The sequence below is a fragment of the Thalassophryne amazonica genome, chromosome 5, assembly GCF_902500255.1.
Source record: "Thalassophryne amazonica chromosome 5, fThaAma1.1, whole genome shotgun sequence".
NCBI classification, from domain to species: domain Eukaryota; kingdom Metazoa; phylum Chordata; class Actinopteri; order Batrachoidiformes; family Batrachoididae; genus Thalassophryne; species Thalassophryne amazonica.
In genome coordinates this window covers 127456093-127483233 of record NC_047107.1, presented here as the reverse complement: position 1 = coordinate 127483233, position 27141 = coordinate 127456093, and the positions used below count along the sequence as shown (strand labels likewise).

Genomic DNA, 27141 nt, shown 5'->3' with positions numbered 1-27141 from the left:
ATAATATTCCACACATATTATATATATATATATATAGATAGAAAATCTAACCCCCCCCCCCCCCCCCCCAAAAAAAAAAACTGTGTGATTGACATGGTAGACAGGCTTAAGGAGGTGTGTAACTCCTCTGAACTAAATCCTTTTGAGGATATTTACACTAAGGGGCCCTTAAAACATCCATTTTCATGTCTTAAATGCCATTTTGGTCCAAATCCAGCACAAAGGTGCTTCAGTGTTTAGGACCCCAGTAATGGAAAATCTCAAAGGGACACCCACATATCAAACAGGTGGCTACTATGGACAGGTGGGGATGGATTGGTAGACTACTTGGGTGGCTGCCACCCAGAACCTAAGGTGGGTTTTGTCGCATGGTGGTTGCAGCCACACACAGCACCGGTACATGCTGCCAGGCTGGAACTGACTTTAAATAAAAGATTAAGTACAGTAGCATGACAAAGATGTGGAGGAAGATATTCATTCAAACAGCGACCACACAACTCTGCCGCTGAGTCGGGCAAATGGATTCACGACGCTGGAGCTTTGTCACGGAGCAGCAGAACGAGCCGTTTCTGAAAGCTGGAACATTTAATGCAGAGATAGAATTGGTGGAGATCAGGTTACACAAACCTAATAACTGTCCCACAAAAACCCACCTGGTTTCTGTGACAGAGCACAGTATCACGGATAAAGAAATGATTTCAGACGGAGAAGTCAATGTTCATCCGCTACTACTGAAAAGTCAGTGAAATCCTTGTTTTCCAGAGTGTCACAGAATTTTTCCAAGGACATCTTTTGATACACCACCTGGTAGGAGTGAGTTTCTAAACACTTCAGCAGCTGCTGATAAGTCGACCGTGTGGATCCACCCTGCTAATCCAAAAGAAACATACGCAACATGTTCCAGTTTTGTAATCACGCTCAGAACAATGTCTGATTCACTGCTCTGACCAGTATCCCCCCCCCCAACAGCAGGAGAAATAAAATCCACAAAGGCATTTTCAGCATATTTTGATAAACAGCACCCACAGGTTTTGGTCAATTTCTCCACCACAGCAGTAAAACTCACTTTGTTTCTTATTATTTTTACTGGTTCGAGAGAGAGGGGCGGAAATTACGATTCTGTACATTTTCATGACAGTGGAAATGAGAAACAAAATGCGCCTTTGTTTTAAATAAATGACACACACACACAGAGACAAACTGTGATATGTCATTACTTTTGAGCTTTTCATCAGATCTTTGGTGATTGTCAGGCTTCAGAGATAAAACACAGTTACCAAGTCATGCTCATTTCAAGTAAATATGAATAAATGTTGACCAAACAGCAAAACTTCCTGCCAAATGACACCACCAACAAGTAAATGGGCGTCTGTCTGTTACAGCACATACTGTCTCCAGGGATGATATGTGCCAGGTGTGTTACAACATACAAGCCACAGCGATGTGCCATGAACACCGGCACATACTGTCACCAATATACCACAACAGTTACACACACACACTTTCAATAATTTAATGAAACAATAAGGCTTTCTTCAACAATATGCTAAAACATTTGCATACTGCTGTCATGTTGTATTTCATGAGAAGTGATCATTGAAAAAAAGGACTGAGCGCATACTGCCCCCCCCCCTTAAAGAGGCATTTTTGGACAGCTGTGACTTACTCCAGATGTATCATTCAGTTTACCATCTGCAAACAAGCAAAATAGGCAGGCACACACACACACATTTGTACGGTGAGATTTGCTGCATTTTCAGATCTAAACAATTCCATTAGTGAGATCTCAGGCTTAAAGATCTGAATTTTAAGACCAACGTGAGCCTTCTTACCCACCAACTCTGTTGTCATACAAACCTACTGAGTAAAGTGAAACCTGCACAATTTCTACTTGTGTAATTAACAAAACTACATCCTATTACAGGAGGTCATAGCTTCACTGGAGTTTGCGTCTTTTCGCACGATAACTCAAAATGTAATTGACATATTTCACTGAAATCTTCTGGTGAGCCAATAAATAATGTTCTTGGAAATACGTAATTCCATGATTTTGGAGGTGATCCACAATATATTCTGGAAGCACATTAATATCCAGATAAAGGTTTGGCACACTGAACTCAAAAATTTGTGTGAGCAGACTAGAGATGGATATTGAGAACCGGTTCCTTTCGGGTATCGTTAAGAAATTGTTCGATCCACCGACATCAATAACCTTTTTGTTTAACGATTCCTTTATCGGTCCTTCAGAGTGGCCGTTGTTTTTGGGGGTGTTTGTCAGGAAAATGATCATCTCTCTACACTGATTACAGACCTGCAGCAGGTCTGTAATCAACTTTTCTGGAGCGCGGCTTTGCTTTGAAACTTGAGCCAATCAAAGCAGTGATTCGCAGATCAATGCAGTGCTTTGATTTGATGCTTCGTTGAGTCAGTTTTCTTTCGCTTTATCTTAATTTTCCCCCACTAAAATCCTAAAGAGCATATGGCTGTGAGTAATATTTACCTTTTTTTATGTTAAACTGACCTGTTATGGTCTCCTGAAACAGTTGATAGATGTATTTTATAACTTAAAAATGGGACTGATGCTAACGCATTAGCATGTCTATGGCATCTTCAATGTTAAAGTTAGCATTAAGCAGTTCGCATCTCAGCATGTTTGTGTGCATGTTTTCTGTATAATAATGGCTCAGTGTTTGTTATCAAATTGTATTTTTTTATTCATATATTAATAATAATTGCAACAAATAATAGTAATAATAACTCATAACTAATACAATCTAAAATACAATTTTAGAGAAAGAGACAAAAATAACCTGATGAAACAAAACAGAAAAGGTAAAACCAACTAACAATGAAAATAAATACATACATACAGAAATAAATAAGTGTTTCCTGTGAACACCTAGTGACTCTTACACCTCCACTTCATCCCTGTTTTATTTAAGTTTAATGACAGTTTGTCTCAGTCAAACCATATTTTCAATGTGTCAATTTCTTCAGTGATTTCCTCCAGAACTATCTGCCAAACTAGAAAACTGCTGCATCCTAGTAAGAGCAGAATACTACTGTAACAGCTCTGTTTGTGTACAAGTCTCTTCATGGTTTAGCACCAAAGTACATCTGACATGTTAGAGCCATATGAACCATCGCGGGCTCTGAGATCCTCTGGGACTGGTCTCCTACTGGTCCCCAGAGTCAGGACTAAACACGGAGAAGCAATGTTTCAGTTTCATGCAGCTAAAATCTGGAATAAACTCCCTGAAATGGTGAGACAAGCTTCATCTGTGACAATGTTCAAATCCAGGCTGAAAACTGTTCTTTTCAGCTTGGCGTACGACAACTGAGAGTCATTTATTTGCTCTCTTCTCCTTAAATGTAGTCTTAAAATGATATTTATGTTTTTATGATTTTGTGTGTCTTGTGATTTTATCTGTATCTTGTAATTTTTATGAAGCTGTGAAGCACTTTGAATTGCCTTGTGTATGAATTGTGCTCTATAAATAAATTTGCCTTGCCTACTGGAATGAATTTGAATAAATCAATTCAAATCAAATCAATTTTATTTATATAGCGCCAAATCACAACAAACAGTTGCCCCAAGGCGCTTTATATTGCAAAGCAAAAGCCATACAATAATTACGGAAAAACCCCAACGGTCAAAACGACCCCCTGTGAGCAAGCACTTGGCGACAGTGGGAAGGAAAAACTCCCTTTTAACAGGAAGAAACCTCCAGCAGAACCAGGCTCAGGGAGGGGCAGTCTTCTGCTGGGACTGGTTGGGGCTGAGGGGAGAGAACCAGGAAAAAGACATGCTGTGGAGGGGAGCAGAGATCAATCACTAATGATTAAATGCAGAGTGGTGCATACAGAGCAAAAAGAGAAAGAAACACTCAGTGCATCACCCAGCAGTCTAAGTCTATAGCAGCATAACTAAGGGATGGTTCAGGGTCACCTGATCCAGCCCTAACTAAAAGGAAAGTTTTAAGCCTAATCTTAAAAGTAGAGAGGGTGTCTGTCTCCCTGATCTGAATTGGGAGCTGGTTCCACAGGAGAGGAGCCTGAAAGCTGAAGGCTCTGCCTCCCATTCTACTCTTAAAAACCCTAGGAACTACAAGTAAGCCTGCAGTCTGAGAGCGAAGCGCTCTATTGGGGTGATATGGTACTATGAGGTCCCTAAGATAAGATGGGACCTGATTATTCAAAACCTTATAAGTAAGAAGAAGAATTTTAAATTCTATTCTGGAATTAACAGGAAGCCAATGAAGAGAGGCCAATATGGGTGAGATATGCTCTCTCCTAGTCCCCGTCAGTACTCTAGCTGCAGCATTCTGAATTAACTGAAGGCTTTTAGGACAACCTGATAATAATGTTACAATAGTCCAGCCTAGAGGAAATAAATGCATGAATTAGTTTTTCAGCATCACTCTGAGACAAGACCTTTCTAATTTTAGAGATATTGCGCAAATGCAAAAAAGCAGTCCTACATATTTGTTTAATATGCGCATTGAATGACATATCCTGATCAAAAATGACTAAGATTTCTCACAGTATTACTAGAGGTCAGGGTAATGCCATCCAGAGTAAGGATCTGGTTAGACACCATGTTTCTAAGATTTGTAGGGCCAAGTACAATAACTTCAGTTTTATCTGAGTTTAAAAGCAGGAAATTAGAGGTCATCCATGTCTTTATGTCTGTAAGACAATCCTGCAGTTTAGCTAATTGGTGTGTGTCCTCTGGCTTCATGGATAGATAAAGCTGGGTATCATCTGCGTAACAATGAAAATTTAAGCAATGCTGTCTAATAATACTGCCTAAGGGAAACATGTATAAAGTGAATAAAATTGGTCCTAGCACAGAACCTTGTGGAACTCCATAATTAACCTTAGTCTGTGAAGAAGATTCCCCATTTACATGAACAAATTGTAATCTATTAGATAAATATGCTTCAAACCACCGCAGCGCAGTGCCTTTAATACCTATGGCATGCTCTAATCTCTGTAATAAAATTTTATGGTCAACAGTATCAAAAGCAGCACTGAGGTCTAACAGGACGAGCACAGAGATGAGTCCACTGTCTGAGGCCATAAGAAGATCATTGGTAACCTTCACTAATGCTGTTTCTGTACTATGATGAATTCTAAAACCTGACTGAAACTCTTCAAATAGACCATTCCTCTGCAGATGATCAGTTAGCTGTTTTACAACTACCCTTTCAAGAATTTTTGAGAGAAAAGGAAGGTTGGAGATTGGCCTATAATTAGCTAAGATAGCTGGGTCAAGTGATGGCTTTTTAAGTAATAGTTTAATTACTGCCACCTTAAAAGCCTGTGGTACATAGCCAACTAATAAAGATAGATTGATCATATTTAAGAACGAAGCATTAATTAATGGTAGGGCTTCCTTGAGCAGCCTGGTAGGAATGGGGTCTAATAGACATGTTGATGGTTTGGAGGAAGTAACTAAAGAAAATAACTCAGAACAATCGCAGAGAAAGAGTCTAACCAAATACCGGCATCACTGAAAGCAGCCAAAGATAACATGTCTTTGGGATGGTTATGAGTAATTTTTTTCTCAGTTAAAATTTTATTAGCAAAGAAAGTCATGAAGTCATTACTAGTTAAAGTTAAAGGAATACTCGGCTCAATAGAGCTCTGACTCTGTCAGCCTGGCTACAGTGCTGAAAAGAAACCTGGGGTTGTTCTTATTTTCTTCAATTAGTGATGAGTAGTAAGATGTCCTAGCTTTACGGAGAGCTTTTATTATGGTATTATTATGGTATGGTATTTTATTATGGTATAGGACTTTCCTTATTACGAATAAGGAAAGTTGTTTTTTTTCCCACCAAAATGGATGCTACACTCACTGCAGTTTATTGTCTGGAATAGTCCCAGATTGCATTTCAGAGCTTCTAGAATTCAAACATTTTCATGCAGGTGGTGTTGGGGGGTAATTTGGGGTTTCAGCTTTTTTTGTTTTTCACCACTTTTATCCATAAATATGTCAATTGTGAGTCACTTCTGTGCGGATTAAAGTCACTAACTGGGACTCCTGTCTTGTTGGGAGAAAGAAAGGAGAATCGTCCTCCGTTCTGTTCACACAGCTCCAAATGCTGCGCGGCTCTCTGCAGAGTCAAGTCAGAATGAATAAATTCAAAGTGAAATGCTGTTTAAATCAAATGACACCTCTTTACAAATGTTGTAATACAAACAAAATGCAATCGATCTAAACTTTTTTTTTCCTTCCAAAACGAGACGTCCTGCTCTGACGTGCAGCAGCCGACTGAGCTCAACTCAGAGGTACTGAGAGACATTCATGCCAGAATGTCTGAAAGGAAATGCTTTTGACAAAAACTACAGATTTTATTTATTTTTATTTATTTCCAGAGATCAAGGATCCAGTGACCAATTTAAAATGTTGTTGACATAGAAAACCTGTAAAGCCTACTTTTAGTACACAGACAATTCACAAGAGGTATTGATAAGCAGAATCAATAAGGAACCGGATCGATCAGCAGAATCGATAGATAAAATCTTAATACCCATCCCTAGAGCAGACAGACATTACCTTAGAAGAATGAGGGATTTAATTTTTAATTAGATCCAGTTTTAAGCCTTATGTGGCTTTTGTGGAAGTACATACTCTATGACTGAATTCTAGTTTTTAAAATGAGTTCACACAGTCGTAATATCAAGACTCTCTGGGATTTATTCTGAAAGCCAACCCCTACAGGAAGTCACAGCTCGGAGTGAGCACACAGACAGAGTGACTTAAGATGTTAATGTGAAGGATGACTGTAAGTGGCAGCTCCTTACAACCAATGAAAGATGGCGCCCTAAGACAATGATAAAAGTCTTCTGCCATCCCAGCCTGAAAATGTGTGTGTGTGTGTGTGTGTGTGTGTGTGTGTGTGTAAACTGACCTTGTAGGGTAGGCAGCGGTCTCATAGTCCGGTGGCACTGAGGTCCCTGGAGGTGGCACCGGATTAGGACTGCTCACAGAGGTGAAAAGTCGGCCGGATTCTGACACGGGGCTGTTGTGCTGTTGGTTGTTGGCAAAAAAGAGGCCAGGGGCGTAACTAAAGGCAGTGGGTGACACGTGGGGCACAGAGGCACCGAACTGGGAGTGTCTCTTGTTTGGGACCGCGTCGCTCACTTGTGGCCCGCCCACAGCTCCCTGCTCGTAATCGATGGGAGGAGCACTTGGAGAATTGTGGAATGACTCTCGAGGGCGAGGGTGAACACGGGGTGCTGGCTTAGGGGCGGGCCCAGGAGTCAAGTTTGTGGTATCTGTATCACTTGGAGCAGAGGCAGAAGGAGCAGATTTGGTAGATTTTCGCAATTTCTTGTCCAGCGCGACGTTTCCTATGTGGATGGGTAATGCCACCATGACTTCTGGATATTTCAGACTCACCTGGTCATTCGGGAAAAGAGAACAACCATATTTCAGTATTTACACTGACAATGGAATACTGTGTCCAATTCTAATTCCCATGTTCCAGTGGTGATTATTGTATGTATATAAAGTCAAAGTCTGTGATAAAGTCCATTACATAAAAGGTTTGGGATGGATACTTTGAAGACATGGATGATCCAACATGTTACCAGATGTCCTTTACCATCTGTCAAAGTGAGGGCTCTACTTTGAGTTTACAAAAAAAAAAAAAAAAAAAAAAAAAACTCCACAACATATCGTTACACAGAAGTCCACACTTACAGACAACCCAAACAAGACGCACAGCACCAGAACTCCACTCTGCACTTCTACTTTCATAAGATAAAGACACATTTTTCTTACTTTAACATAATATTCAATCTTTATGATGTCACAGCCAGCCAGGACGGACTGAGGAAGAGGAGGAACGATGATCTGCTCCTTCCACTCGATCTCCCTGTTGGCCTTCACCACGCCACCCTCCACTTCTGCTATCGCCCTCAAATCATAGGTGGGCTTCTTCGTCTCATAGGTCACCCTCTGAAAGGACACAGGAACATCAGAGATTATGAAAGAGGATCAAAATTCCACAAATGTGACAAGCAGAAGGTGTGTTTCTCCTAATGCAGGGAAGAGCTGTTATACAAGAGATGGACTTTCATGTGTTTGCATTCTGCACTGTGCAAGTGTAATATAAAGGAAAATACAAGTATTTGATTGGCATCTACATAATTTGGTGGTGATGAAACCTTTGCAGGAGAACAAAGGTCCAAGTCTTCAGGGTCTTGGTCCTGTCTGTATAGTAGTGAGATTCAAGCACCAATTGAGGACCGAGGGTGATGACTACACATCTTTGGTAGGAGGACTCTGCAGAATCCTTGGGACCACTGGAATGGTCTTGGGACGAGGAGGATCACCTAAGACTTTTGCACACGTCATATTTTTCTAGACATGATCCAAAATTCTGTTCTTTTAAAATGACGATGATGTAAGCTGTGCAGTGCACTCAGTTTTCAACCATCAGGCAATTTTTTTTCTTCCCAAATGCTCAGGAAACTTTCACATGCAGCACCATTACCTAATAAGTGCATGACATTTACATGCTTTTAAGATTAGGCTTAAAACTTTCCTTTTTGCTAAAGCTTATAGTTAGGGCTGGATCAGGTGACCCTGAACCATCCCTTAGTTATGCTGCTATAGACTTAGACTGCTGGGGGGTTCCCATGATGCACTGAGTGTTTCTTTTCTCTTTTTGCTCTGTATGCACCCCTCTGCATTTAATCATTAGTGACTTGATCTCTGCTCCCCTCCACAGCATGTCTTTTTCCTGGTTCTCTCCCTCAGCCCCAACCAGTCCCAGCAGAAGACTGTCCCTCCCTGAGCCTGGTTCTGCTGGAGGTTTCTTCCTGTTAAAAGGGAGTTTTTCCTTCCCACTGTAGCCAAGTGCTTGTTCACAGGGGGTCGTTTTGACCGTTGGGGTTTTTACGTAATTATTGTATGGCTTTTGCCTTACAATATAAAGTGCCTTGGGGCAACTGTTTGTTGTGATTTGGCGCTATATAAATAAAATTGATTGATTGATTGATTGATGTCATGGCCACCTAAAAATCCTGGACAAACTACAGGTTCTGCTACAAGATACAGAAGTAAGGAATTTTCTAAAAAACTTTCAAGACCAAATGAAGGTTGAGAAGGTCCTTCAGTCCTTACCTGCATCAGGCTGGCTGCCACATTGCCGGTCTTCTTCTCAGACTGGTTGTGGATAGTTGCTGCGACCTGGATGATTTGGCCTGGTGTGTAACCCTTCATGTCAGTCTGGGCCTTCAGGACCACGGTTCCCGTTTTCATTAGCATGTAGGTGAACTGCTGCGTCACTGCAGATGAACTGGGACCCTGTAATGTGTAAGTCATCGGTTTATCAGGGGTCACACCCACACGGAGACAGTGCAGCACATCACAGCTATCTGTGCTCACAGCTTTGACACTTCTCGTCTGGACTAGCTTCAGTTGGTAGAGAATTCAGTTGCCTGTATCATCACCAGAACCAAATCTGTCCACCACATAACCCCGGTCCTGCAGAGCATTCAGCCGCTCTGCTCCCCAGCTTTGGAACTCATTAGCACCTGTGCTCAGAGATATAAACCCTCTCCCACTCTTCAAATCCAATCTCAAAATCTGTTGGACTTTCTCTGATTATTACGCCTAATTTTAACCTGCTTTGTATTTGTATTTTAATAACCGTTTTAAGTGTTTTGCCTTTATTCACTGTGTGGTGTCCTTGAGTGCTTAGAATGGCGGCTGTAAATAAAACGCAACATCACCATCTTCTTCAGCCTGTGTGCTGTGACACTGAGTGGAATGGGAGAGTTGTGTTGGACTGTAATGAGAAGTGTCATTGGATTGGTCATTTGAAATGACAGCAGCAGAGTCTGGAGAGACCATCACATTTTTTTAAAAATTAAAAACTAAGAGGTTTTTAATCTTCTGATAGATGATTAAGGGTGACCTCTCCCACTGTCCATTCTGAACTTTGATCACCAGACCCTTTCCAAAAATCAGGTAATCCGGCCTGATTACACTTGACATTGAACGCATCCCCATGATACAGGAGCTTCTGGGCATGCTGACAGTGGTACTCTGAAAAGTATATGCAGTAATGTCTGTGGTTATAACAAGACTTTACCACAAAGGTTAAAATGCATCAGTTAAGAGCTCAAAACTGTTTTCTGTGGAAAAGTGGGATATCTCCAGAAGAGATTTAAAGAGGTCAGTGAACAAGTTTAAGTATGCACTGTCCTGTAAACACACACACACACACACTGACAGCTCCAGTCAATGCAGTTGCTCTGCTCCAAAACAGAAAATCTGCACTGTATTTTAATTTTACTCTATTCATTATAGCCTAGCATTAAAAGCGACTATGCAGCCAAATCCACATTCGCGCAAAAATTATTTCAAGACGCAGTAACGAAATAAAAACCAAAGCTGTCTGTAAAATTAAAGATGCATTGTACCCCGTTATCTGCACAGATTACAGCTGATTATTTAAGTTTCTGGATCACGCTGTGTCTCAATGTCAGTTTAATTTTTTTAACATGTAACAGTGGTGTGACCAATTGGGACACCACTTAACACAGAGTACACACTATAGCATGCCCCAAATGTTTATTTAAGTCAGAAGTGGAACAACTGGGTGCCAGAAGTCAGCAATGGGAGATCTGCTTAAATGACAGAAACCATCATCAAAATGAACATTTAAAACAGCTTTCAACAGTCAACTAATTGTTGCAGGTCCAAGTATAAATACTACAGCAACCAATAGTCATGACTCACCCATATGTCTGCCACTTCATTCAGATTCAGCAGACTCAGCAGGTAGAAGGGTTTCTCTGTGGTGTAGTCTTTGGCAAACCGCGGCGTGTCAACAGAAGCCCTCACTCTGTATATGATCTTACCATAACTGCCTTCAAAAGATGTTGGTGCAGAAGCTGTGGAGGAAAAAGCCAAATGTCAATAAATGACTCGTGACTGCAATTTCAGACAAATTATGGAATTTATATATGCAAACACAAGGTGGAGCAGTTTAGGGCCTCAGCAGTTTGTTTCCAGTTTATTCTGCATTTCTATAATTTTTGTAGATCTTGCTACTTGTGATTATGCTTTAGTAAGATTAAGATAAATATTGTCAAGCTTCTTGCTTTGAGATGTTTGTTTATATAATTACTTATGATCACAAATTAATTCAGACTTATTTTGATGTCACATGTGCAACAACTATGTGCAACAACTTCCCCCCCAAAAAATGGACATTTAAACATTTCTGATTTCACTGATAGTCACACTTAAACCAAAATGTTACTTTAAAAAAACAACAACAAAACAATCCAGAGTGCTGAGACTCCTGCAGGCGCTCAAATGGTGAAAGCAGATCTATGTTTCAGGTAACCGACTTCATGAGTGAAAAGACCGGTTGGGCTGGTTTCAGTGGTAAAGAGGTTTACTTGTAAAAATACAGTCGGGCAGGTAAAAGATTAAAAAGGATACACACAGTCAAATCAACAGGAAGAAGAAGAAAAAACAAATGTGAGACATCGCTGTAAAGTGTTTTAAGCATGAAAGTACTGTATAAATTCAGTCTAATAGTATAAAGTACAAACACTAACTGAACCAACAAACTCCTCCCAGTTACTGTGTAAAGGTTATATGAGTATGTGTATAGTGTCATATTTGGTGATAAAAACTGTTTTCAAGGTATCATACTCATAAATACACACAGATCTGCCCAACGGCCATCACACCACGGAAACCCGCCAAGTCCTTGAAAGGTAACCACACTGACAGACAACCAGTCTGTCCCCATCGGCTTCCCCTTCGTCCTTTGAAAGAGTTGCTAAGCTCGTCAACACTGAGGGATCTGGATTCTGGATCACACACGCAGATAAATTCACTACATGGCTAAAATGTCAAAGCTGATGCTCCCTCACAAGACAAGTGATACAACATGCCACTTTCTTTAATTGTTTATTTGACACATTCATTCCAATGGTACCCAAGAATTCTTCCAAGAGACCTAGTTCCAAAGACCTCCAATTGCAGCCTTAAGTCACTGGTTACAGTGCATCTGTATATCTATATCTAATCTATACACACACACACACACATATATATACACTCAACAAAAATATAAATGCAACACTTTTGGTTTTGCTCCCATTTTGTATGAGATGAACTCAAAGATCTAAAACTTTTTCCACATACACAATATCACCATTTCCCTCAAATATTGTTCACAAACCAGTCTAAATCTGTGATAGTGAGCACTTCTCCTTTGCTGAGATAATCCATCCCACCTCACAGGTGTGCCATATCAAGATGCTGATTAGACACCATGATTAGTGCACAGGTGTGCCTTAGACTGCCCACAATAAAAGGCCACTCTGAAAGGTGCAGTTTTATCACACAGCACAATGCCACAGATGTCACAAGATTTGAGGGAGCGTGCAATTGGCATGCTGACAGCAGGAATGTCAACCAGAGCTGTTGCTCGTGTATTGAATGTTCATGTCTCTACCATAAGCCGTCTCCAAAGTCGTTTCAGAGAATTTGGCAGTACATCCAACCAGCCTCACAACCGCAGACCACGTGTAACCACACCAGCCCAGGACCTCCACATCCAGCATGTTCACCTCCAAGAGCGTCTGAGACCAGCCACTCGGACAGCTGCTGGAACAATCGGTTTGCATAACCAAAGAATTTCTGCACAAACTGTCAGAAACCGTCTCAGGGAAGCTCATCTGCATGCTCGTCGTCCTCATCGGGGTCTCGACCTGACTCCAGTTCATCGTCGTGACCGACTTGAGTGGGCAAATGCTCACATTCGCTGGTGTTTGGCACGTTGGAGAGGTGTTCTCTTCACGGATGATGCGAAGGAGATGTGTTGCACTGCATGAGGCAAATGGTGGTCCCACCAGATACTGACTGGTATCCCCCCCAGTAAAACAAAACTGCACCTTTCAGAGTGGCCTTTTATTGTGGACAGTCTAAGGCACACCTGTGCACTAATCATGGTGTCTAATCAGCATCTTGATATGGCACACCTGTGAGGTGGGATGAATTATCTCAGCAAAGGAGAAGTGCTCACTATCACAGATTTAGACTGGTTTGTGAACAATATTTGAGGGAAATGGTGATATTGTGTATGTGGAAAAAGTTTTAGATCTTTGAGTTCATCTCATACAAAATGGGAGCAAAACCAAAAGTGTTGCGTTTATATTTTTGTTGAGTATATATATGTGTATATATATATATATATATATATATATATATATACACACACATACGAGGGCTGTCCATAAAGTATAGGTCCTTTTTATTTTGTTAAAGTAGATTTTTTTAATGAAAGACGTGCGGACGGGTCCGCGCGTCGGGACGCAGCCGGCGCGGTGCGGCGGCACAGGAAAAACACCTCCGTGTTGATAACCATTTGTAAAATCCAGGCGGCTTTTGATGGCTTTCAGTGGAGTGAGTATATGAGAAATTGTTTAACAGCTGGACCTGTTCCAACTTGTCCTTAAGGCTTCCAACAGACGTGTTTTTCCTGTGGCGGAGCGTCGCGGCGGCTGCGAGCAAAAAAATCTCCTTTAACAGTGGAATATCCGGATAAAATGCTGAAACCGACTTCTTCTGAAACTTCTCTGTTCTCTCACGACGTCCTGGATCAATAGAGCCTGAAATGTGGAGGATTTCAGCTTGAAACAGGCTGATGACGGCGCCTGAGAGCGCTGTGCGACATCTCGCACTGTGGGAAGTCCTTAAAGCGACAGTATCACCTCAAAATCTCTCATCAGCCGTTAAAATTTTCACTGAAAACCAGCTTAATTTTTCGAACCATGTCCACTTCGATGTGTCTCACAGGTTTAGAAAAAATTTTGATCAAACAACGCGCCAGTCTCTCAGCAACTTCTCAGACAAAGGAATTCCGACGAGGGGCTGGACGACTCCTCCCACAAGGAGTGCTCACAGGCGAATGACGTCACTGACAGGCATGGAAAAACTCACGCATGCGCACGAGGGTTCAAGCATGTCTGACGTAAAAACATATGAATGAAATCCATATAGTTTTTGAAAAAAATAAAAAGGACCTATAATTTATGGACAGACCTCATATATACACACATACACACACACAGTAGTGTTCAGAATAATAGTAGTGCTATGTGACTAAAAAGATTCAACCAGGTTTTGAGTATATTTCTTATTGTTACATGGGAAACAAGGTACCAGTAGATTCTCACAAATCCAACAAGACCAAGCATTCATGATATGCACACTCTTAAGGCTATGAAATTGGGCTATTAGAAATCAATCAATCAATCAATCAATTTTTTTTATATAGCGCCAAATCACAACAAACAGTTGCCCCAAGGCGCTTTATATTGTAAGGCAAGGCCATACAATAATTAAGAATTAATTAATTAAGAAAAGGGGGTGTTCACAATAATAGTAGCATCTGCTGTTGATGCTACAAACTCAAAACTATTATGTTCAAACTGCTTTTTTAGCAATCCTGTGAGTCACTAATCTAGTATTTGGTTGTATAACCACAGTTTTTCATGATTTCTTCACATCTGGGAGGCATTAATTTTGTTGGTTTGGAATCAAGATTTTGCTTGTTTACTAGTGTGCTTGGGGTCACTGTCTTGTTGAAACACCCATTTCAAGAGCATGTAACACAGCACTTACAGGTAACTCCAGATTGATCATCCTGGAGCTGATCAATGGGTGAGCCTTTGCCATTCTGGTTATTCTTCTATCCATTTTGATGGTTGTTTTCCATTTTCTTCCACGCATCTCTGGTTTTTATGTCCATGTTAAAGCATTGGAGAACATTGTAGATGAACAGCCTATAATTTTTTGCACCTGCGTATAGGTTTTTCCCTCTGCAATCAACTTTTTAATCAAACTACGCTGTTCTTCTGAACAATGTCTTGAACGTCCCATTTTCCTCAGGCTTTCAAAGAGAAAAGCATGTTCAACAGGTGCTGGCTTCATCCTTAAATAGGGGACACCTGATTCACACCTGTTTGTTCCACAAAATTGACGAACTCACTGACTGAATGCCACACTACTATTATTGTGAACAGCCCCTTTTCTCCTTTTTTTTTTTTTTTACTAATAGCTCGATTTCATAGCCTTAAGAGTGTGCATATCATGAATGCTTGGTCTTGTTGGATTTGTGAGAATCTACTGAATCTACTGGTACCTTGTTTCCCATGTAACAATAAGAAATATACTCAAAACCTGGATTAATCTTTTTAGTCACATAGCACTACTATTATTCTGAACACTACTGTGTGTGTGTGTATATATATATATATATATATATATATATATATATACATACACACACACACACACATGCATACACATATATACATACACACACACACACCACGTGTACATAAGTATTCACAGCCTTTGCCATGAAGCTCAAAACTGAGCTCAGGTGCGAGATGTTTCTACAGCCGAGCCCACCTGGGGTGAGCGATTGGGTGAGAAGGGCCTTTGACAGAATGACCATCAGGTTTTGGTCACCTCCCTGACTGAGCTCCAGCATTCCTCTGTGAAGACAGGAGAACCTTGCAGAATGAGAACCATCTCCGCAGCAATCCACCAAAGTATACGGCAGCCCACCTGGAGTTTGACAAAAGGCACCTGAAGGACTCTCAGACCAGGAGAAACAAAACTCTCTGGTCTGATGAGACAAAGATTGAACTCTTTGGTGTCATGTTTGGAGGAAACCAGGGACCATCCCTACAGTGAAGCATGGTGGTGGCAGCATCATGTTGTGGGGATGTTTTTCAGCAGCAGGAACTGGGAGACATCCTGGATGAAAACCTGCTCCAGAGTGCTCTTGACTTCAGACTGGGGTGACGGTTCATCTTTCAGCAGGCCAATGACCCTAAGCACACAGCCAAGCTATCAAAGGAGTGGCTTCAGGACAACTCTGTGAATGTCCTTGAATGGCCCAGCCAGAGCCTAGACCTGAATCTGACTGAACATCTCTGTAGAGATCTGAAAATGGCTGTGCACCGACACTCCCCATCCAACCTAATGGAGCTTGAGAGGTGAAGGAAAAAGGGATGGACCAAATTGCCCAAAGATAGGTGCACCAAGCATGTAATGACATATTCGAGAAGACTTGAGGCTGTAATTGCAAAGTATTGGGTGTGAATACTTATGTACACGTGATTTTACTTTTTATTTTTAATAAATTTGCAAAAAATTTCAAAAAAACCTTTTTTTCATGTTATTATGGGGTGTTGGGAGTAGAAGTTTGAGGGGGAAAAAATAATTGTATCCATTTTGGAGTAAGGCTGTAACATAAAATGTGGAAAAAGCGAAGCGCTGTGAATATTTTCTGGATAAACTATAGTGTCAAAGCCTCATAATCACACAGTAAGACAGGAAGCAGATTTTTGCTCTCCTGCAGAGATATTACGTATCATCAGTCCAGGAACCTTACGACACCATAAAGCTCTGTCCATGTGTCTCTTGACCTCAAGGGCTACGGACCTGGAGACTTGAATGTCATTAATGAAATAAGTGAACCTCTGTACAAGTTCAACACTAACTGTACAAAGACAGTGTCACGGCCCAGTCCAGGAAGTCACTGAAAGCCTGGAGCTTAATATTTTTTTTAGTTCACATTATCATAATGAAACATCAGCAGGTTGATTACTTGAGCCACTGCAAAAGAAAGATCACAGACTATTTCAAGGTTTTGGATGGATGAGGAGGGCACAATAGACTCGGTCACATTCTAACACCTATATCCTGGACAAGCTGCCCACCGCTTGACCGACAGCCCAAGATAAACGGCAGTATTAACTTTATCACCTACCACACTGCACAGCACCTTGCTGCCATCCTACCTCCAGTGGATGGACAGACAGAACATCATATTCAGAACACAGAAGAATTTTCCTCAGAAGTTGGACAATGACAGTTGTACTATGCAGACGAGACCATGGTATCCTTAGAAGTCACACCACTCTATACCAGCATGGCCACTGCTGACGCCAAGAATTAGACAGGACCAGAACCACCCTCAACTCAGTCCAGACTGCATACTGTTGGACCTCCCATAGGTTCTACCTCTACATGGAAGTACCAACTGGATGCTGAGGTGACCATTCATGAGGTGCAGGCCTTCGCAGATTATTTATGTCAAAGTAAACATCAATGTGAATCCACTTCTGAATCAAAACAATAATCAACCACACTCCACCCCCTTAGTGTGGTGGACTCTGCTCCCAACCTGACCCAAGTGCAAAAACCAAACAACCAACCAAGCAGCTGTCCAGACATTTTTATTTTAATACAAAGTTTAGCTTTTTTGTTTTTTGATCAGCTGTACACATTTTAGGGGATACATTTTTTTTTTGTGGAGATCCACTTAAAGACGATAGTAAATGTTCACTTAAGTAAAGCAATTTTGTGCCTCATTGTTATGGAATTGTTGTGTTTTATCAGAGATTTAAAAAACAAAACAGTATGATACTAGATTATAATTAGAGATAGGAACAAATGAGATTTTAAAATCTGTATCAATTCCCATTATCAAGTCTGATTTCCTCATTGATGCCTAATCAATTTTCTGTGTGGGGAAAAATGTGATCAGACAGGATTTTCCAGAATCAGTGCAGCTGTTTTTGTTTTTTTCCTTGTTGCAAGATGCAGAGTCTGGCACCATGGCATCAGACGTGACAAAAATGACTTTTTGCAACGAGGAACGTCAGAAAAACACAGAGGCTTTGACAATATGAACCGATGGCGGATGACTCATACGATTCCAACAGACAGAAAAATTTGGAAAGTGGTTTTCAAGTCCCAACCAAAAATTTTCATTTGCCTCCCTACTTTTTAAGTACCAGGCAACCATGATTTTACATGCCATGAAACTTGCTGTACATGAAGGAAAGACAAAACACACATAAGAACCAACAGAGACCATCAGCCACAGTCCTACCTGGTATGAGAAACTTGAAGGGAAAAGTGTGTTCTCCTTGTTTCAAGGTTCCTGTGTGAGACACAGAGTACAAGGATACAAATCCTCAGTGGAAACAGGAACAGCAGCCCTTCTGTCCACCCACACCCCACCCACCACTACAGTGAAAGTGAATTATCTAAATCACTTCTACAGTCTTTATGTAAAGGTACTTGTACCTACAATAAAACAGGTGAAATGAAGAAAAAAAAATAAAATAAAATACAGCTCACTGTAAACTTGAAACATTGAAATATTTTATTCACATTTGGGGCAGCCAAAAACAGACACTTCACCAAAACATCAAATCTAGGTTTACATCTCAGGTGTACCTTCCGGCAAATTGTAACTGAACATTCAGGTCTTCTGTTTAAGAAAATCCTCCTCTGTTCCACTTCATCATGAAACTGTATGATTGGTGACAAAATGCAAAACGTGCGCTATGCACAATTTCTCCAATCACAGAAGCCTGTAACTACTTCTTGGTTGTCTGGCTGTCTTGGTGGCTTTCCTCACTCTTCTCCTTCTTGCACAGTCACTCAGTTTTTCAGAACTGTCTACTCCACACAGATTTACCACAGAGTGCCATACTGTTTGTATTCCTTCATCATCTTCTTCTTTGTCTTTCGGCGGTTCCCGTTAGGGGTCGCCACAGCAGATCAATCATTTCCATCTCACCCTGTCCTCTGTATCTTCCTCTGTCACACCAACCACCTGCATGTCCTCTCTCAGCACATCCATGAACCTCCTCTTTGGTCTCCCTCTTCTCCTCCTGCCTGGTGGCTCCATCCTCAGCATCCTTCTCCCTATATACCCTGGGTCCTCCTCTGCACATGTCCAAACGATCTCAATCTCGCCTCTCTGACTTTGTCTCCAAACCGTCCCACCTGAGCTGTCCCTCTGATATGTTCATTCCTAATCTTGTCCATTCTTGTCACTCCCAAAGAGAATCTCAACATCTTCAGCTCTGCCACCTCCAGCTCTGCCTCCTGTCTTTTTGTTAGTGCCACTGTCTCTAAACCATACAACATAGCTGGTCTCACTACTGTTTTGTAAACTTTCCCCTTCACTCTTGCTGATATTCTTCGGTCACAAATCACTCCTGCCACCTTTCTCCACCCACTCCACCCTGCCTGCACTCTCTTCTTCACCTCTCTACCACACTCTCCATTACTTTGAACAGTTGACCCCAAATATTTAAACTCATCTACTTTCACCACTTCTACTCCTTGTAACTGCACTATTCCACTGGGCTCCCTCTCATTCACACACATGTACTCAGTCTTGCTTCTACTGACTTTCATTCCCCTTCTCTCCAAAGCATATCTCCACTTCTCCAGACTAGACTCAACTTGCTCTCTACTCTCACTACAGATCACAATGTCATCTGCAAACATCATAGTCCATGGGGACTCCTGTCTGATCTCATCTGTCAACCTGTCCATCACCACTGCAAACAAGAAAGGACTCAGAGCTGATCCTTGGTGTAATCCCACCTCCACCTTGAATGAGTCTGTCATTCCGACTGCGCATCTCACCGCTGTCACACTATTCTTGTACATGTCCTGCACTACCCTAACATACTTCTCTGCCACTCCAGACTTCCTCATACAATGCCACAACTCTTCTCTTGGCACCCTATCATAAGCTTTTTCTAAGTCCACAAACACACAATGTAACTCTTTCTGTCCTTCTCTGTACTTTTCCAACAGTATTCTCAGAGCAAACATTGCATCTGTAGTGCTCTTTCTCGGCATGAAACCATATTACTGCTCACAGATCTTGACCCGTTTTCTAAGCCTAGCTTCTACTACTCTTTCCCATAACGTCATGCTGTGGCTGATCAGCTTTATGCCTCTGTAGTTACTGCAGCTCTGCACATCACCCTTGTTCTTGAAAATAGGAACCAGCACACTTCGTCTCCACTCCTCAGGCATTCTCTCACTTTCCAAGATTTTATTAAACAATCTGGTTAGAAATTCTACTGCCATCTCTCCCAGACATTTCCATGCCTCTATTGGAATGTCATCTGGACCAACTGCCTTTCCACTCTTCATCCTCTTCATAGCAGCCCTCACTTCGTCCTTGCTAATCTCTTTTACTTCCTGATTTACTCTCACCACATAATCCAGCCTTTTCTCTCGCTCATTTTCTTTATTCATCAACTCTTCAAAATATTCCCTCCACCTTCTCAGCACACACTCCTCACTTGTCAGCACATTACCATGTGCATCTTTTACCACCCTAACCTGCTGCACATCCTTTCCAGCTCTGTCCCTTTGTCTGGCCAATCGGTACAAGTCCTTTTCTCCTTCCTTACTATTCAACTTCTTGTACAGCTCGCAATATGCCTTTTCCTTTGCTTTTGCCACTTCTCTTCTCGCCTTACGCCGCATCTCCTTGTACTCCTGTCTACTTTCTTCATCTCTCCGACTATCCCAAAACTTTTTCGTCAACCACTTTCTCCTTATGCTTTCCTGGACCTCTTCATTCCACCACCAAGTCTCCTTGTCTTCCTTCCACTGTCCAGATGTCATACCCAGTACTGCCCTAGCTGTCTCCGTCACCACATCTGCAGTACTTTTCCAGTTGTCCAAAACTGCTTCCCCTCCAACTAGTGCTTCTCTCACCTGCTTGCTAAATTTCACACAACAGTCTTCCTCCTTCAGCTTCCACCATTTGATCCGTTGTTGAGCTCTCACTCTCTTCTCCTTCTTTACCTCTAAAGTCATCCTACGCTGTCTAGTGACACTCTCTCCTGCTACCACCTTACAGTCTGTGATTTCTTTTAGCTTGCATCTCCTATAAAGAATGTAGTCCACCTGTGTGCACCTTCCTCCACTCTTATATGTTACCCTGTGCTCCTCCCTTTTCTTAAAGTAGGTATTCACCACAGCCATTTCCATCCTTTTTGCAAAATCAACTACCATCTGTCCTTCCCCATTCCTATCCTTGATACCATATCTACCCATTACTTCCTCATCACCTCTGTTCCCTTCACCAACATGCCCATTGAAGTCTGCTCCTATCACCACTCTTTCATGCTTGGGCACACTCTCCACCACCTCATCTAACACACTCCAGAAATCTTCTTTCTCCTTCATCTCACAACCTACCTGTGGGGCATATGCACTGATGATATTCATCATCACCCCTTCAATTTCCAACTTCACACTCATCACCCTGTCAGACACTCGCTTAACCTCCAACACACTTTTAACATACTCTTCCTTTAAAATTACCCCAACACCATTTCTCTTCCTGTCCTCACCATGGTACAACAACTTGTACCCACCGCCGATGCTCCTGCTCTTACTTCCCTTCCACTTGGTCTCTTGCACAAACAATATGTCTACCTTTCTCCTCTCCATCATATCAGCCAGCTCTCTCCCTTTACCAGTCATACTACCAACATTCAAAGTCCAAAGTTCAAAGATTCTGAGTCTGCATAGTTGGGTTGGCTTGTTTTACGCCGGATACCCTTCCTGACGCAACCCTCCTCATTTATCCGGGCTTGGGACCGGCACTCAGAATGTACTAGCTGCACACCCCATGTGGCTGAGTTTTTGTATTCCTTCATAACTGATGTAAATAAAGCCCAAGACGTATTCAGTGACTTGAAAATGTTTATGCATCCATCCCCTGACTTCTCTGAAGAAAACTGGCAATAAAAAAGATTATTTACAGGTATTATACCAAAGCGTTCCATTACTTATACAACCCATCATCTTGACTTTTTTATTTTTAATTAATTTATATTCCACATGTCAAGTGTCTATGAATTTTAGAATAGGATGTTCATTTTAAAACATTCTGGTAATTCACTGTAGAGGACTGTTCTGATTTGCTGCTTATCTGTCTTACGTGCAACGTGACCCTCCCACTACAGAACGATCTAGTCACCCTTAGTATAATCCAAAATTACATCATGAGTGACATATGTGGTTGTTCAACTGATGTGGCACATGATAGCAAACCAAACCAAGCAAGTGAAACAAATTAAGGCTTTGATTCTGTCACCCCCCCCCCCACCCTTTTTTGAATAAAGTCTACATTTTAGAAATGTGTTTGAAAAAAATCTATCTTATCTATTTTATCGGAATATCTGGACCCCCCCCCCCCACCCGCCCCTAATGAAGGAGTCCATACTGTAACTGTTTATTTATTGAACATTTACACGTTACATACCCCGTTGAATTCTGTTGAATAAAAAAAAAAAAAAAAAATATCAGTCCAAAGTTAGTTTGTCCACACCCAGGAAAAACTGAGATGCTTTGCATTAGGAGGGGGGCACTGATTCCATAAAGATCACAGCATCATCTATAAAGTCAAGGTCGGTGAACTTTTCCTCACCAATAAAATGACTCAAGTTGACAGACTCCACCACCTGACCCACAAAAAGGACAGTTTACTGATAAAATGTAAAGACTCCACAGAACACTCACAGTGGCTACGTATAGTCTGGCTACATTATCCAAGCAAATTTTTGGTGATTCCATCAATCCTCAGGATGTCTCACAAAACAGCCAACACACTTCATAAAGCTCAAACACAGGCTATAAAGAAGTCCTGCCAATATTCAGGCTTGCATTCAATAAATCTTAGCAATAATAATAACAACAACAGAGGACTTTAACGCCAATAAAGTGTGTCACAGAACAAAACAATAAAGACAGCCTAAGGGGCGAAGGTGTTTTCAGTCGAGATTTAAAAGGCATCAATAGAACTGAACCGCCTAATCCTACTCGAACAGTTTGTTTCACAGCCAGTGCATGAAGGGGAAAAGCTTGACCGCCAACGGTTTTCTTCCTAACTTTCAGAACACACAGCAGGCCAGCCCAGTGTGATCTCAAGGCTCACACGGTTTAGTCAGATTGGCTGTATGGGATGGTCCACAGTCAACCAAAATCTTGCAAGTCAACAAACTTTAAAGTCCTCCCTCATAAGAAAAGGCAACCAATGGTAGAGCTGAAACAACTAATCGAGTTAATCGATTAAAAGCGATTATTAAAATAGTTGTCAACTAATTTAGTCAGATTCGTTGATTTCATTTGTTTTATTTCACTTTATCTTAATTTTTTCCCCACTAAAACCCCAATGAGCATATGTCTGTGAGGAATATTTACCTTTATGTTAAACTGACCTGTTATGGTCTTCTGAAACAGTTGATAGATGTATTTTATGCTAACGCAGATGCTAACACGTTAGCATGTCTATGGCCTTTTCAATGTTAAAGTTAGCATTAAGATGCTGGCATTTCAGCATGTTTGTGCATTTGTTTTCTGTATAATAATTAATGGCTCAGCGTTTGTTATCGTAAAAGAGTCAAATGTATTACAAATTATATTTTTTAATTTATTTTTATTAAATAATAATAGCAACAATAGTCATAATAACTAATAATGCTACAATACAATTTTAGAGAAAGACATGAGTCACATGTGTCATTGTGAAATGACCACATAGTTTACAAGTTATACAGAGAATTCTGCACATATGAGTCAGGCTACAGTTTGATTTAGGTTTTATGGTTAACTGGTTATGCTAATTGCTCATTTGCAGCATCAAAAATACCTCTTTTTTTCACCATACGAGGTCTGTCCAAAAAGTAATGGACCTTTTTATTTTTTTCAAAAACTATATGGATTTGAATCATGTGCGCTTGCATCAGCCAAGTTTGAACCTTCGTGCGCATGCATGAGTTTTTTCACGCCTGTCAGTTGCGTCATTCACCTGTGAGCAGGCTTTGAGTGAGCACTGGTCCAGCCCCCTCGTCGGATTTTCATTGTCAGGAAAATGGCTGAGCGACTGCCGCTTTGCTCCATGAAAATTGAGACAGCCAGGTGGAAACCATTCGGAAAATTCAGATGGCTTTCGGTGAAGATTCTATCGGCGTCACACAGATTAAGGACCATTACAACCGGATTAAAGACGGTCCACACCGGTGGAGGGCGCGCCGCGCTCCAAGTGGCCATCGACAGGCTAAAACGACCAGATCATTTCCAAAGTGAAGGCTGTGTTGATCCGGGACGTCGTGTGACTACCAGAGAAATTGCAGAAAATGTGGACATCAGCACTTTTGCGGCACATTCCACTGTTACAGGAGATTTTATAATGAAAGACGTGCGGAGGAATTCGCGTGTCGGGACGGAGCCGCTAATGGCACACAACAAACACCGCCGTGTTGGAAGTCTCACAGGACATGTTGTGGCATGCCCAGGTGTTACACAATATCTCGGATACTCACTCGACTGAAAAGCCACCGAAAGCCATCTGAATCTTCCGAATGGTTTCCAACACGGAGGTGTTTGGGGGTGTTCAAAATAATAGGAGCATCTGCTGTTGACGCTACGAACTCAAAACTATTATGTTCAAACTGCTTTTTTAGCAATCCTGTGAATCACTAAACTAGTATTTAGTTGTATAACCACAGTTTTTCATGATTTCTTCACAAATCTGTGAGGCATTAATTTTGTTGGTTTGGAACCAAGATTTTGCTTGTTTACTAGTGTGCTTGGGGTCATTGTCTTGTTGAAACACCCATTTCAAGGGCATGACCTCTTCAGCGTAAGGCAACATGACCTCTTCAAGTATTTTGACATATCCAAACTGATCCATGATACCTGGTATGCGATATACGAGGTCTGTCCAAAAAGTATCAGACCTATTTATTTTTTTCAAAAACCATATGGATTTGAATCGTGTGCTTGCATGAGCCAACCTTGAACCTTCATGCGCATGCGTGATTTTTTTCACGCCCGTCGGTTGCATCATTCGCCTGTGAGCAGGCTTTGTGTGAGCACTGGTCCTCCCCTCTCGTTGGATTTTCATTGCGAGGTGGAACGATTTGGAGCTTTGCTGCATCAAATTTTTCCAGAAACTGTGAGAGACAGCCAGGTGGAAACCATTCGGAAGATTCAGACGGCTTTCGGTGACGATCCTATGGGCATCACACCGATTAAGGAGCGTTACAACCAGTTTAAAGACGGCGCACAATGGCGGAGGGTGCGCCGCGCTCCGAGCGGCCATCGACAGGCTGAAATGACCAGATCATTTCCAAAGTGAACGCTGTGTTGATCCGGGACGTCTTCTGACTACCAGAGAAATTGCAGAAGAGGTGGACATCAGCACTTTTACGGCGCATTCCACTGTTACAGGAGATTTTGTAATGAAAGACGTGCGGAAGTTGGAAGTCTCACAGGACATGTTGTGACATGTCCAGCTCTTACATAATTCCTCGGATACTCACTCGACTGAAAAGCCACCGAAAGCCGTTTGAATCTTCCGAATGGTTTCCACCTGGCTGTCTCTCACAGTTTCTGGAAAAATTTGATTCAGCGCTGCTCCAATCGTTCAGACATTTTCCTCGAAATGAAAATCCAACGAGGGGGGAGGACCAGTGCTCACTCAAAGCCTACTCACAGGCAAATGACGCAACCGACAGGCGTGAAAAAACTCACGCATGCACACGAAGGTTCAAGGTTGGCTCATGCAAGCACATGTGATTCAAATCCATAAGGTTTTTGAAAAAAAATAAAAAGGTCTGATACTTTTTGGACAGACCTCGTATAGGCCCAACACCATAGTAGGAGAAACATGCCCATATCATGATGCTTGCACCACCATGCTTCACTGTCTTCACTGTGAACTGTGGCTTGAATTCAGAGTTTGGGGGTCGTCTCACAAACTGTCTGCGGCCCTTGGACCCAAAAAGAACAATTTTACTCTCCACAAAATATTCCTTCATTTCTCTTTAGGCCAGTTGATGTGTTCTTTGGCAAATTGTAACCTCTTCTGCACGTCTTTTATTTAACAGAGGGACTTTGCGGGGGATTCTTGCAAATAAATTAGCTTCACACAGGCGTCTTCTAACTGTCACAGCACTTACAGGTAACTCTAGACTGTCTTTGATCATCCTGGAGCTGATCAATGGGTGAGCCTTTGCCATTCTGGTTATTTTTCTATCCATTTTGATGGTTGTTTTCCGTTTTCTTCCACACGTCGCTGTTTTTTTTTGTCCATTTTAAAGCATTGGAGATCATTGTAGATGAACAGCCGATAATTTGTTGCACCTGCGTATACGTTTTCCCCCATCCAATCAACCTTTTACTCAAACTACGCTGTTCTTCTGAACAATGTCTTGAACGTCCAAATTTCTTCAGGCTTTCAAACAGAAAAGCATGTTCAACAGGTGCTGGCTTCATCCTTATATAGGAGACACCTGAATCACATCTGTTTGTTCCACAAAATTGACAAACTCACTGACTGAATGCCACACTATTATTATTGTGAACACCCCCTGTTCTACTTTTTCTTACTAATAGCCCAATTTCATAGCCTTAAGAGTGTGCATATCACGAATGCTTGGTCTTGTTGGATTTGTGAGAATCTACTGAATCCACTGGTACCTTGTTTCCCATGTAACAATAAGAAATATACTCAAAACCTGGATTAATCTTTTTAGTCACATAGCACTACTATTATTCTGAACACTACTGTATTTTATAACATTTATATGTTGTGGCAAAGTTGTGGCAACTCAGCACTTTGATAAAGCAATGTTATCTGAAATTATTTTTGTTCTTTATTATAAACTGTTTTATTCTTTATTATTTTATATTTCAACAGCCAAGGGACATTTGACGATTTGTTGATTTTCAAGTACTGTAAGTTTTCAAATAATGTTCTGTTGTTAAATAAAGTGATGGAAGGAGAGAAAAATTGTTTCCCTGGCACATTTTAAAAAAATTCCCCGCTAATCCGATTAATCGTGTCGAAACGTCATCAGATTCATCGATGATCCAAATAATCGTTTGTTGCAGCCCTAACCAATGGAGAGATGCCAACACTGGGGATAACATTAGTGTTACAAGAATCAATTCAAGACAACACTAAAGCAAGAATCAATACCGTTGTGTCTGTCAAACTGATCTTTGCAATATTTCACAGCTGAAAGAGTACTATGTTTGTCACATTTTGAATATGTGCATCAAAAAGGGAGACTAAAGCTTAACAAGACTGACTTATTGGTTGTGAAGCCGGGCTGCTTTGATGGCTTAGCAGCAAGAAAATGGCACTGAATCCTGTTAAAAATGACCACTGCAAGAACCTTCTCAGGCACAGAGAGCAGTGTAATTCCCCCCTAGTTGTTGCAATACAAGTG

The 27141-nt window shown here is 41.4% G+C and overlaps 1 protein-coding gene across 1 annotated transcript in view; it reads right to left on the bottom strand.

Moving 5' to 3' along the window:
* The window catches only part of arrdc1a (arrestin domain containing 1a), a 60946-nt gene that overhangs the window by 19825 nt on the left and 13980 nt on the right, over window positions 1-27141 (bottom strand). The window contains exons 3-7 of the mRNA XM_034171330.1: window positions 17961-18011; window positions 10763-10917; window positions 9140-9322; window positions 7793-7969; window positions 6918-7408 (exon numbers count right to left, since the gene is read on the bottom strand). Of these exons, the coding sequence (XP_034027221.1) occupies window positions 6918-7408; window positions 7793-7969; window positions 9140-9322; window positions 10763-10917; window positions 17961-18011 (1057 nt within the window). The remainder of the gene's footprint in view (window positions 1-6917; window positions 7409-7792; window positions 7970-9139; window positions 9323-10762; window positions 10918-17960; window positions 18012-27141) is intronic.